The sequence below is a fragment of the Fundulus heteroclitus genome, chromosome 14 (genome assembly GCF_011125445.2).
Source record: "Fundulus heteroclitus isolate FHET01 chromosome 14, MU-UCD_Fhet_4.1, whole genome shotgun sequence".
NCBI classification, from domain to species: Eukaryota; Metazoa; Chordata; class Actinopteri; order Cyprinodontiformes; family Fundulidae; genus Fundulus; species Fundulus heteroclitus.
Window position 1 is genome coordinate 34,397,616 of NC_046374.1, and position 12,075 is coordinate 34,409,690.

At 39.4% G+C, this 12,075-nt stretch overlaps 1 protein-coding gene across 5 annotated transcripts in view; it reads right to left on the reverse strand.

Annotated features, from left to right (window-relative positions):
- tec (tec protein tyrosine kinase) overlaps positions 1 to 11,581 on the reverse strand; it is an 80,935-nt gene extending 69,354 nt beyond the window's left edge. For 4 of the 5 annotated variants that reach the window (XR_004932601.1, XR_004932600.1, XR_004932598.1 and 1 more), the window contains exons 1-4: positions 11,478 to 11,581; positions 3,823 to 4,026; positions 825 to 932; positions 190 to 271 (exon numbers count right to left, since the gene is read on the reverse strand). Coding sequence is in view for 1 of the 5 variants with exons in the window: in XM_036146741.1 (XP_036002634.1) it covers positions 190 to 271; positions 825 to 932; positions 3,823 to 3,960 (328 nt within the window). In the remaining 4 variants the exon portion in view is untranslated. The remainder of the gene's footprint in view (positions 1 to 189; positions 272 to 824; positions 933 to 3,822; positions 4,027 to 11,477) is intronic. The other variant, XR_004932599.1, reaches the window with a different exon arrangement.
- Positions 11,582 to 12,075: the final 494 nt, after the last annotated feature.

Below are 12,075 nucleotides of genomic sequence, written 5' to 3' on the forward strand. Positions count from 1 at the left end.
ATGGACAGGCATATGAACGAACAGCTGGATGAAGGTGTGGGCTCTTTCTTTCTTGATGAGGACCAGATGACAATTGTTTGGTAAACCCTGGAGCTTAAAGGCTGACATCTTGGCGTTTCTCATGACCCATCTGCCACACCTTTACTTTGATACGTTCTCAGTTTTAATTCTCTAAACCCAGAGGCCCACCTTGTTTGAGCATCAGGACCCACAGCGTTCTGCTTCTCTGGTTCGGAGCAAAAACATACAGGGTGTTGGTATCGTACACCACCTAGACACAAAGACAGGAAAAAACGGCTGATAAATGTAAATTAGTCCGTCTGGTGTGTAGCAAAGCCTTCTACAACTGGCTTAAAGTTACACTTTTTAAATGGAGACCACGTTTGTGTTTAAAAGAGTAAAAATTAACAATAAAATGCAAATAGTTTTGTTCGAGCAGCGTGTTTAAAATGTTAGAGGCAGTGATTCGGGAGCAAAAGACTGCAAAAAAAAAAACCTACTTTAAAACAGTCTGGCATGTTTAAGGTCAATTGGCAAAAAGTTACTAACAAGCTGTGATGGATGGAAAAAGTTTGTGCTGCTGTCAGTTGTTGCTACATAAGAAATGTGTGGGAGTGAATGTAGCTCAGTTCCTCTCTTCTTTACCCCGCTGAGCGCTGAAAGCTTAAAAACAGGTGCGTGACAGCGCTGCCAGCAGCCGGTGCACGTTCACAGATGAATATCTTAACAAAGAGGAAGGAGGCCTTTTTTTGAGACCCTCTCTAAAGTGTTTAAAAAAAGCAGTTTGACCTATGTGTGACTGATGGCGATGTGTGTTTTTATACCTGAAAGGGGTATTTGTTCTGGCAGGGTATGATAATCCCGCCTCCATTCTTGACAATCTCCACACATTTGATGCGGCTCAGCTCAATCGAGCCCCTCTTGAACTTCTTCTGTTGATGGAAAAAGTGCGTCACAAATGGTTTTTCTTTCTTTTCGAACACACAAGCACATCACTTTGGTTTAACAGCCATTGTGGTTTTTAATCTGGATCTTATCAGATAAGAAGGAAGCAAACGCTTCTTTTCTACCCAATAATACCTTAAAAAAAAACTGTCGTTTCCTTTAGCAAACTTTTAATTTCGTTATCAGTTATATGGATCTCTGTGGAGATGTGTGGGTGTAAAGGAGGATTCCTCTCCCCAAAATGAACTGTAAGTTTACTACAGAGCACCGACTGAGAATACAGAACCCAACCTTCATCTTTTTCAACCAGCGGTGTAAATATCATAGTCACACAAATCTTTAAAAATCATATTTTATACATAAACACTTCCGACAGTTTTATATTTGCATGTACATTTTGGCCCAAAATTATTCATGCCACTAGCATATTTAGATTTAAAGCAATATTATTGTTTTTCTGTGGAGGAAGCTCCAGTTTAGGGTGATGGCACAGAGGCCTTCCACTCTCCAAGACTTGGAGCACATCAGCAAAGATACATTTTCACTTTACCAGTGGAAATGTGGTCAGCGGTTAAGAAAGGTTTTGATTGCTATTATTTCGGAAAAAAAAAAAAATTCTATCAAGAGTTGATAGGAATATAAATAATTGTAGACATTTACTTTTTTTATATAGTTTCATTTTAAAAAAAAAGTTGAATTGCATTTAAATCTAATAATATATTGCCAATGTGATGAACAACACCTGAAATTTTGTTTGGTTTTCTATTCTAAATCTAAAAAAAAAGAAAAATATGAAAAATTGTAAAATTAGAGAAATAATGGATGGAGAGATAAATACAGCGAGATAAAAAACAACTACAATACAGAGCTTTAAAAAAAAAAAAGACCCTGATGGAGACCAAGCTGTGGTTGAGTGCAGATAATGAGGGTTAGAGAGATTGTAGGCCTCTCACCAAGCTATCTAGGAATCTTTGTTATATAATTATTTTATGCTAATTCTCATTTTACATCTTTTTATTATCTCATTCCTATCAGAAACAAGCTGCTCAGTTGAATTTAAATCTAAATCTGCCTGAGATATGAATACGATTGAGCTTTACCGTAGTTTAAACGATTAGCATAACAACCTTAAAGCAAGGGAAAGTTTTGGGATGTTTAGACTTCAGAAATCCACCCATGAGAGTTTACTAAACCTACTAAACACTCTCATTCAAGAAACGCAAAACCCTATATATATATATATATATATATATATTATATATATATATATATATATATATATATATATATATAAAAAAAAACAATATCAGTTATTTAAGGTTGTTTTGAACATATGCTGTAAATTAATGACAGAAGTAATGCTAGCTATTTTACATGATGCTAACCTGTGACGCTAAATCTATCCCTTAACGTTTGTGGCAGAAGTGACAATCAACTCAATAAATCAGTTCTGTAATAAAAGGCCAAATGCCTTCCTTAAAAGGATACGAGTAACAAATAATTGTACTTTTGGTAACTATTTGGTAACTATTTAAGTTATATTTAAGAAAAATAACACTAAGATGTAAAATGAAGCTAGGCTAGCTGTTATGCTAACCCTATCATGATGATTTTCTTTCACAAGAATGAAACACGAATCAATTCAGAAAATCAAGTTTATTATGATCTGCTTCTGCAACATGCGGTATTTATATTAAATTACAAGTTAAATCCAGCAGCTAGAAAAGACATTTGACTTTATGCTAAGCTAAAGTTCCAACTACTTTCAAAAGGTCACTCCGATTTAGTTTTAAATTTATTTTCAACCGAAGACGTTTTCCCCCGCCAGATAGGAAATGACAAAAGATATCAAAACAATATAAAGGAAATATCCATTTTGGGGGGGAATTTTTTTTTTATCTGCATTTAATTAAAAATGGAATTATTGAAAATCAATACCCACCTTAATAGTCAATAGCAAAATCTTAATCGGTATTAAAAATAATCAAACCATTCTTGTAATTCCTATAAAAAACATCTTATCTTTATGTTTCCACTGAAGATTTATCTGTGGTGATGAGCTTCAAGTCTTTGTGATTGGAAGGGCTCTATGTCATCACCCTAATCTTTAGCTCCCTCCAGAGATACTCTATCACATTCAAATTAAACTCTCGCTGGGCCATTCCAAAATGTTAATAATAATTAAGAGGAAACATAAGATTTTTTAAAAGTTAGAAGAGATTAAAAACTACTTCAACTTAAACCCGAAGCTGCCAGAGAGAATTTAATTTAGCCGTAATGTATATATCTATAATCATATTACACTTGCAATGCTCCAATTCCAATCTTAAATTCACTCTAGAAAAAAAATTTAAACATTTTAGATTTACATGAGATAATTTTCCTTCTGCCACATTATCGCTGAGAATAAATTGGGTAATTCCTTTCCCAGGAATAACAAATTAGCCAGCACAAGGGAAAATGGTTAGTGTTGACTAGTAGATGAGGAATCTGCTATTAGTCAACAGATCCTGAGCCATAAAAAGGACAGGTCCAAACTGCAACAATCAGTTCTCCAGAGAGGATTATCAGGGCCAACCTTTGCCCAGTTAGGGACTTATAGGTTTATGTAAAGGGAAACTAACATCTCTGCAGACCCAACACATCCTGGACACAAACCGTTTAGACTTTTACCTTCAGGTTGGTGCTGCAGACAGTATTTGCTAAAACTAGCCGCTACGGAGACAGTCTCTTCCCCCAGGGCTGTCTCTCTGAGGATCACCCCACCATCAGAGTGCCAAGATACATACTATGTATATGCTCACTAATTTAAACTTGTCTTTAACATAGGTGTTACCATATTGCATTAATTTTCATGCTGAAGGTATTAAAAGTGACCTCTGGTCTTCCTTCGTAGTACGTCAGCTTGGTCTTGGTGAGGACAAACACTCGTTCCTTGTAGTTCAGAGGGGATGTCCTTTTTTTCTGCTGCGAACGCTTGAACAGCGTCTCCTGCAGTAGCGGATCGACACTCATTCTGGCTCCACCTGCAGCATGTGTCCATCAGTCCGCGGCGTTATAGTGCGAAGGCACAGACCTGGGCTACGAGAAAATAAAAGAGCTGTAACTTTCAAAGTTGGGAAACAACACATTTTTTGAAAACTGGCCCAAAAAGAAATGGACTATACATTGCTTTTACAAAAGGTTTTGACACCAATGTCTGAAATTCATTTCCAGATTCACCGGCCAAGTTGGCCAGTAGATGTAAGAATCAACCGGCCATCCCTATTTCAATTTTTTCTTAATTCTGACGGACCCCTGCTAAATATCTCCACATAATCCTGCTACGTAATTAGCCTGATCTAAACGCCAGAACAAGTGTTTGTGTACGTGCACGTTTGTTGTCATACAAGTTGAAAGCAGAGGAACATAAAGAAACATCCACGCAAATGATGTAAAACAGGATTTATTTGGTGCAAACATTTACTCGCCATGTAGCAGCTAGCACTCTGAAATTTACTCGGCAAGCATTAAATGTACCCGCATTTGGCGTTTGGTGAGTGTTAATTTCAGACCCTGTTTGCCACCCTTTGAACATTGTCACATTTTGTCAGATTACAGCCTCAACCTCTGGTGTATTTCATTAGCGGTTTATGTGACATAACTGTAAATCAAGACAAAAGAAACCGTGATGTTGAAGTTGTGTGACATGCATTTGTACATAGACCAATTTACTCTTAGATCTCTGTAAGTGCAACTGATTGGTCTTCACAGGTCACTTCATTATTAGAGTCCACCTGTGTGCAGTTATCCCTCAGTGTAAATCCAGCGGTTCTGTGAAAGCCTCTGAGCTTTGTTGGCAAGCGTCGTGAAAACCAAGGAACCCAGCAGACAGGTCAGGGAGGACTTTAAAACCGGGTTAAGTTATACAACAAGATCCTGAGCTTTAAACATTTCACTGAGCTCTGCTAATCCATCATCTGAACACGGAAAGAGGATGGAACAGCTGCAAACCTACAAGATATGGTTGTGTACTACACAAATAAGGTCTCCATACAAGATTGGCAAGAAAAAAAATCCATAAGAAGTGATGATTAAGATTAGCATAAGGCATGTAAAGGCTACAGGCAATATGTAGAAGAGGGTACTCTGATCAGATGTGACCGAAACTTAATTTATTGGCTGAGGTGCAAAATGCATCCCCAGGATGAAACAGAACGGTGGCAGCGTCATGCCGAGGGGATGCTTTTTTTCTGCGAGGACAGGGAAGCTGGTCGTAGCGGACGGGAAGATGGATGGTGCTTAACAGGACAGTCCTGGAAGAAAAACCTGTTGGAGGCTGCAAATGACTTGAGACTGTGGTGGAGGTTCACCTTCCAGCTGGACGACGACCTTCAACATTCAGCCAGAGCTACAACAAAACTGTTTAAATCAAAGCTTGAGTCTGTGTTAGGATGGCCCAGTCAAAGTCCAGATCTGAATCTAATTGAGAATATATAGCGAGACTTAAAAAGCAGCTGTAATTCCAGTGAGACGCAGTTTTATTAAGCTGACTCTGGAGTGTCATTAGAAATGAATTCTATGCTTTTGAAATTTTTTTTGTTATTCTTTTCACCAACTTCAGAAATATAACCTACTTTGTGTTTGACTATCATCTAACATCCCCATCGACTACATCCGAGGTCCATGGCTGATCAGTACTACGAGAACTTTTGCATGTAAATGGGAGCTGTAGTGAAAACTGCTCGCTCATACCGAGCCTGGTTCTGCTGGCAGGTTTCTTGCTGGTGTTCCTTTCCACTGTCACCGCATGCTTGCTCAGGAAGGAAAGGTTGCTGCAAAGTGTGACTCAATAACTTGATGAAATCAGCTGGGCTTCCTTGAAAAAAAAAACTTTACCAATTGACAATAAAGTGAATTTGACTGCCCTGTTTTATAACAGTTTGATTGAAATTAAAATGATACACCTCTGTAGCGGTTTGTTTTTAAAGCGGATCTTTATTGTGACTTCGTCCTCTGCATATATTGACCGAGATGAAAAGTTGTTCCTCTAAAATTACTTCCACAAAAAGCAGAGAAGGAAGGTCAGGCCAAATATGTTTCTAGAATAAAGTCGGTGACATCAGAAAAGCCATCAAGAGGAAGTCCTTCCCACGCAGAAAGAAACCCTTCAACAGAAATAGAAACAGTCTCCCAAATAAACCTAAAGGTAGCTTAGACGACATTTATTCCTAAAAGTAGACTCAGGTCGCCTCTGAGGCATTCGGTTTCAGTTTCTGTACTCGCACCGGTTCTCACATCCGTCTCAATTCTGGATAACTGCTGTTACTTGAAAAAAGGGACATTTATCCATTTTCATTTTGACCAATTGTTTGCAAGGAAGTTACGATTTGGAGGACATTTCTGCAATAATCATAAACTCCTTCTGACATGTTGATTAATGTTAATATGTAGAAAATTGGAATCCAGCAACTGCGATATTATCGGGTATAGGAAAAAACTGCTGAAGCGTACATTTTTCTCCGCAGCTTGAACAGAACCTAAAGTGAACTGATGTCGCTGAATGGGACAAATTTACAATAGAAATTTGACAAAATTAGACTTTTTGTTTTAATCCAAAAGCTTCTCCTAAACTACACCTGTACTGAAAGCTCCAGTCTTACAAGAATGTTATTTGGGGGGGGAGGGGTTCCACTAGTATGGTCATTAATTTCACACGACTCACACTGGCAGCTATGACTTGCGAGACATTTCCTCACTACTTGAAGATGTAAATTGTTTCAGTCACATCCTTTAAAGTTTTGACTTTGTTGTGAAGTTTGAATTTGACTTTGTAAAGTGCCTTGAGATGACATGTTTCATGAATTGGTGCTATATAAATAAAATTGAATTGAATTGACTGGTTGCCAACCTGCCTGGGGAGAAGAACTCCAGCTTTGTAGGAGGCGTTTTACTGAAGGAACATGAGGAAACCTCTGTTTAAAGTCAGCCCTTACATATTTAACCCAGATCCACAAGCGCCAATTTGATTTAGGGGATATTTTATTAGTTTGAGGTCTTGGAAGCTGTTTCTAGCAATGAGAAAGTTTAGTGATGTGGCTATAGGGCACTGCGAGTTTCCCCACCCCCACTTCACACCGTTTCCCTTGATCCACTCTGTGGCTGCAGCACAGAGGGCTGAACAGCTTTGGTTTGACATCTGCCCCCCGTTAGCGCCAGCCCTCAATGTGCAGAACATGCCTATGTTTTAGTTAGAAAGTAGAGAAATATCTGCAGGAAGCACATTTGCATCTCAATGATTTTAGAAAGTTCATTTATTAAAAGCTATAGTTGTTAATCCTCTTCAGAAACACTTTTTGTTATACTGGGTCCTACCATCCTGACAGTAGTCAATACATTACGTATTCAGAAAATAGAGTTTAAAAAAAAAAAAAAAAAAATCTCTGTGGTAGCTGCAGGCCGGTAAACACTCTAACCAATATCCCTGCTCTCTGCACCGAACGGCCGGGATTGGTCAGAGTTTTGGTCCTGCTCTCACCCCTCTCTATCCCTCAAATTCTGGGGATATCACCTAATTTATTGGTTGTCCCACATGCCAATCATTCTGATGCTCTCACGTAATGCCAGCGAGCTCGTTCCTTGTTAGCTTCCGCTTACTGGCTGCCATGCGCACTTATAGGCTGCCTTATAGTGTTTATGTATCCGGTTAGCTTAGCAGTTAGCTTAGCAGTTAGCTTAGCAGTTAGCTGTTCATTGTAGCTCCGCCTGCTCTCACCGTAGAGTTTCAACATGGCTGAGAGTCACAAGACGTGAACCTTGCTTATGTTTATGAGAAGAAGAGGAAGGCCTCAGTAGAAAGAAATAACACCAGCTTTGATTTGGGAGATTTTTGTTCACGCGATCTCCCTGAAAAGCAGAAGAGCGGGTAAGACGGTCTTGCGCAGTTATTCAAAAAGGGACTTAGGGAAACTTCTGGAAAAAAAAAAATTGCCGACCCTAGCTTTAAATTATTCAGTTGAAAAATAAAAGAAACTTGAATAGATTTCAAGGGTCTCTATTTCTATTTTTCATATCTGATACATTACAGACATGTATATTATGGTCAACACACTGATGACAACACTACTGAAGCCTAGCACAGAGTCATGAACACCCTCAACAAGGAGGGCAGGCAACACAAATCACATTGCAAAAAAAGCTGACTGTTTATAGAATGCTGTACAGTAATGGGAAGTTTAGTGTAAGGAAAAACTGTATTGGGTTATACAGATGCACAGGCAAAAGGGACAAATACAGCCTTCAGGATTGTGAAGTCTATTCAAGAGTTTGGCCACAAAATGTGGACTCCAGCTGGCTTCAAGACCTCAAGGTCTCTATCAAAGCAACCTGAACTTCCTGAACCTCTCAGCAGAGCCACAGGCCGATTACCAAGATGCCACACCACACCGATGCAGTAATTCATGCCAAAGGACCAAAGACTGACCTAACCAGTATCCTGTACACGGATATAAGGACAGACTTTCTGGTAGGCAAGCACTCCTTTAAAATCTCTGAGTGAATCTCAATTCCTTGTAATAATAATCACCCCTTCATGCTGAACATCTGTACAACTTTAACATAATGTGCACCACATGTAATGTTTAGTTTTATCACCATGACAGTCTGGGTTTTTTTTTAAATTCAGCCAGATCCAAAAATAAATACAATTTCTGCATCAGTTCGAGGCTTGATGAAATACTTCCTCTGTGATAAGTACAAATAAGCAACTAAAAAAGAAACAACAACACCTCGTGCAACCAACAACAATTTTAAAAGGGACTAACGAAACACACATAAGCAGAAGTTTTTATTTTTCCCCCCTGCTGTTCACTGAGAGGAAATGAATCAGAATGGGGTTAAAAGTGACAGCTATAAAAACTCGAGTCTTACTCCCACAGTAATAAATCAAAATCGGCGTAGCGCTCGGAACCGCAGCCCGGGCCGGATCAGCTCGGCAAACTTTGTTAGAAGGAAATGCATTTTCACGTCCTCTGGCTGGGACGTGATGAAAGCTGTTAAACTTTGTTACCTGACGATCAATAATGACATGAAGCATACATCTGGTTAAGAATTTAACCAGATGAACTGATGGCACAATAACAGCTTCTCTTTAACAGGAAACGCTGGTTTGGTATTAATAAACACAATGCAGAGTGCTGCAAAAGCTCTAAACTAAATTGCACGGCGAAGTGTGATATTGTGAAGTCAGTAAAAGGGGTTTTAGATATATATATATATATATATATATATATATATATATATATATTTTTTTTTTTTTTTTTTGTTTAAAACAACAGCACCACCTTTAAAATAATAGCTTTGGACTGGCCTAGGAAGCTTTTTGGGGGCAGGGCAGAGGGCTATGTTGACAAATTCTTGCATAAGAAATATTTATGTATGACTAAGTGGAGTTCTGAAGAATTTCTCCAGAGCTTAACACTGAAACGGATGCATTAGAATTACAAGACGTTCTATTATTTCTCAAAGCGAACGTACAATTTTTTTAATTCAGCCAAACTGGCAACACTCTCGTCGTTAAATTAGAATCATCCTGCAGAACAGACGCATCCTGTTACAGAGCTTATCTACAGCAAACAATATGTGATGTGAATCGCTCAAAGGGCCGCACGTTTAAAATAAAAAAAATTATTTAATTAAAAAAATATTCAAACCAACCTGGATCAAGAGATTACAAGAACTAGCAATCAGTCTTTTACGTCGCTGGAGGAATATTGGTCCACTTAATGCTTAATACCGGCCAGGTTTGAGTTTTTTAGCATAAATAGCCTTCACCACACGGCGTCTGAATTCGTTTTACATCCAGGCTTTGACTAGGCCTCTCCAAAGCGTCATGTTTTGACTCACTGTTAGATCATTGTCCTGCTGCACAGCCACAATCTGCGTGAACTTAAGGGCCACAGAGGTCATCGTGGTTCCATCAGTAAACTTGTCCTGGTCTAGAAGCAGCAAAGCAGCCCAGACCATCACTGCTGTGTTTCACTCAGTGTGATGCTGATTTAGACGCCTCAGCCGCTTTGCCATCTGGCCGTGGTCAGAGAGGCGCCGACCGGATGGCGTTTGGGGTCATCGGGACTTGGTAAAGCGCAAGAACACCACAAGTACAGGCCATTTACTTATTTCTAAAATGCTGTTAGTTTTGCACCAAATGTTACAGCAGGTTGGTCCACAGACTGTTTCTGGTTGATCATATGAGAGAACATGTATTTGGCCTTGGAGCTCTCCCATGGAGGCCATTTTTGCCCAAATCTCTTTCTTATTGTTGAACCCTTAACTCCGCCAAGGATTGGTTTGGACATCTTTGCCCCATTGATTGTTGAAAACTGCATTTTGTATTTAACCAGATTATCTCGGTCTGAGTTTAAATTTGATTGCTGATCTGAAACATTTAAATGCAAAAAAAAAAAAAAAAAACATCAAACACAGACTAATCATCTAAGGGTTGGACCACTTTCTCGCAGAGGTGCATGTTTTTGCACCTTTTTGCATGTTTTTGTTTTTCAAGCAGAGCACAGCAGCTATTAGAGACAAGCCAACATGAGACCAAATCCAGTGGAAAAGGTTTAGAGGAATATCTGACAACAAAACTGCTGTCCTCAGCATCCACAGTGGACTGGGCAGAACCAGAATCAAGCTCAATAAATCAGAAGCCCCCGCAACTAAAATGCTGATCAGCCAATCAGCCATAGACTGGACCTCAAAACTAAAAGGTTTAACATCTCAAACTTCCCGGTCATTAACGCATAACTTTTATTTTTGCACTTCTTGTTTGCATACTAGAAATAAAGGTTTTCGTAACATCTTGCAGCGGTGATCCATACAGCCTGTGTTTATAGACTCAACAGGGTGTACAGTTAAACAAAATGAGAAGAAAAAACACAATTTAGAAAGTTTAACAGTTGAGAAATCATAACGCAACTGTTGCGGGTTTGAGCATGGTGCATTTGAAAAGATTTAAGCTACATTTGCGGTGCGCGGTTGGTTGTTGTTTTCTTAACCGATCATTGCGTCATCGCTTATAGGAAATTACTTTTTTATTCCTCTTTTAAAATAATAATTAAAAAAAGCCCACTCGTTGAAGTTTTACTACACACGCAGAATACATTATTTATAGCGGGACAAATTTGCAGGTTTTGCAGTTAATTGGTTGAAGCGTGTTTCCGACGGCACCTGAACGCAGCGGCACCTGAAGCGCAGAGAAGCGGAGCGTGTTTGCACCTGTTCTCAGGTGTCTGCGTTCACGTTCAGACGCGTTTACGCGATAAAGACGCCGGAAAGTCCATCAAACGTCACCTGCTGTAGTCTGCATGGAGGTTCCACCAACCGAGGACTTTATTTTTTAATGTTCTGCCAGATGTGAGTCTGAGAAGAACCAAAGCCAGCGGCTCTAACGCAGCTCCGCCACCAGGTTGGCCTTTAACAGAAAGATCAGACCGTGCCGTGCCGTGCCGTCCCGCTCTCACAGACACTAAATCAGAGAAAATGGTCGGTCCTACCCTGCAGCGTCATGGTCCAGTTTATCCTCAGGTCGCAGCCGGCGCGTCTCTAGCAGCAGGAGCAGGATTGAGGAAATGAAGATGGAGGGGAGGGGATGGAAAGGGGGCGGAAACGCAACGCACGCACGGCTCCCATGCGCCACCGCAACGCACGCACAGATCGAGCGGAGTGGAAAACATCTACACGCACTCTGGCTTTACTCTGCGAAAACCCGTTAAACCGCGGATTATATTTTACTGACAATCCAGACTTTGAACATTTCTGGTGAGCTGCTGCGCATCCAGAAAGTCTGGATAGGATTTAAATTATGATAAAATATAATATTACAGCGCTGGGAAACGACCCACCTTTTTTTTCTCTTGTCAAATGTTTCGTGTCATAAATGTTAATATCAATCAAAGCTAACCTAAATGCAAAAAAAAAGCTGTTTTCAAATTATGATTTTATGTATTATATTAAAAAAAATCCATTATCCACACAGCTCTACTTGAAAAGCTAATTGCCTCCTAAATCTAATAACTAGCTGTTGGCTCTTTTGCGTTTGTGATAACTGTAAATCAATTGGTTAGTTAATTGTAAAAAGAAAATTGTGGCCAC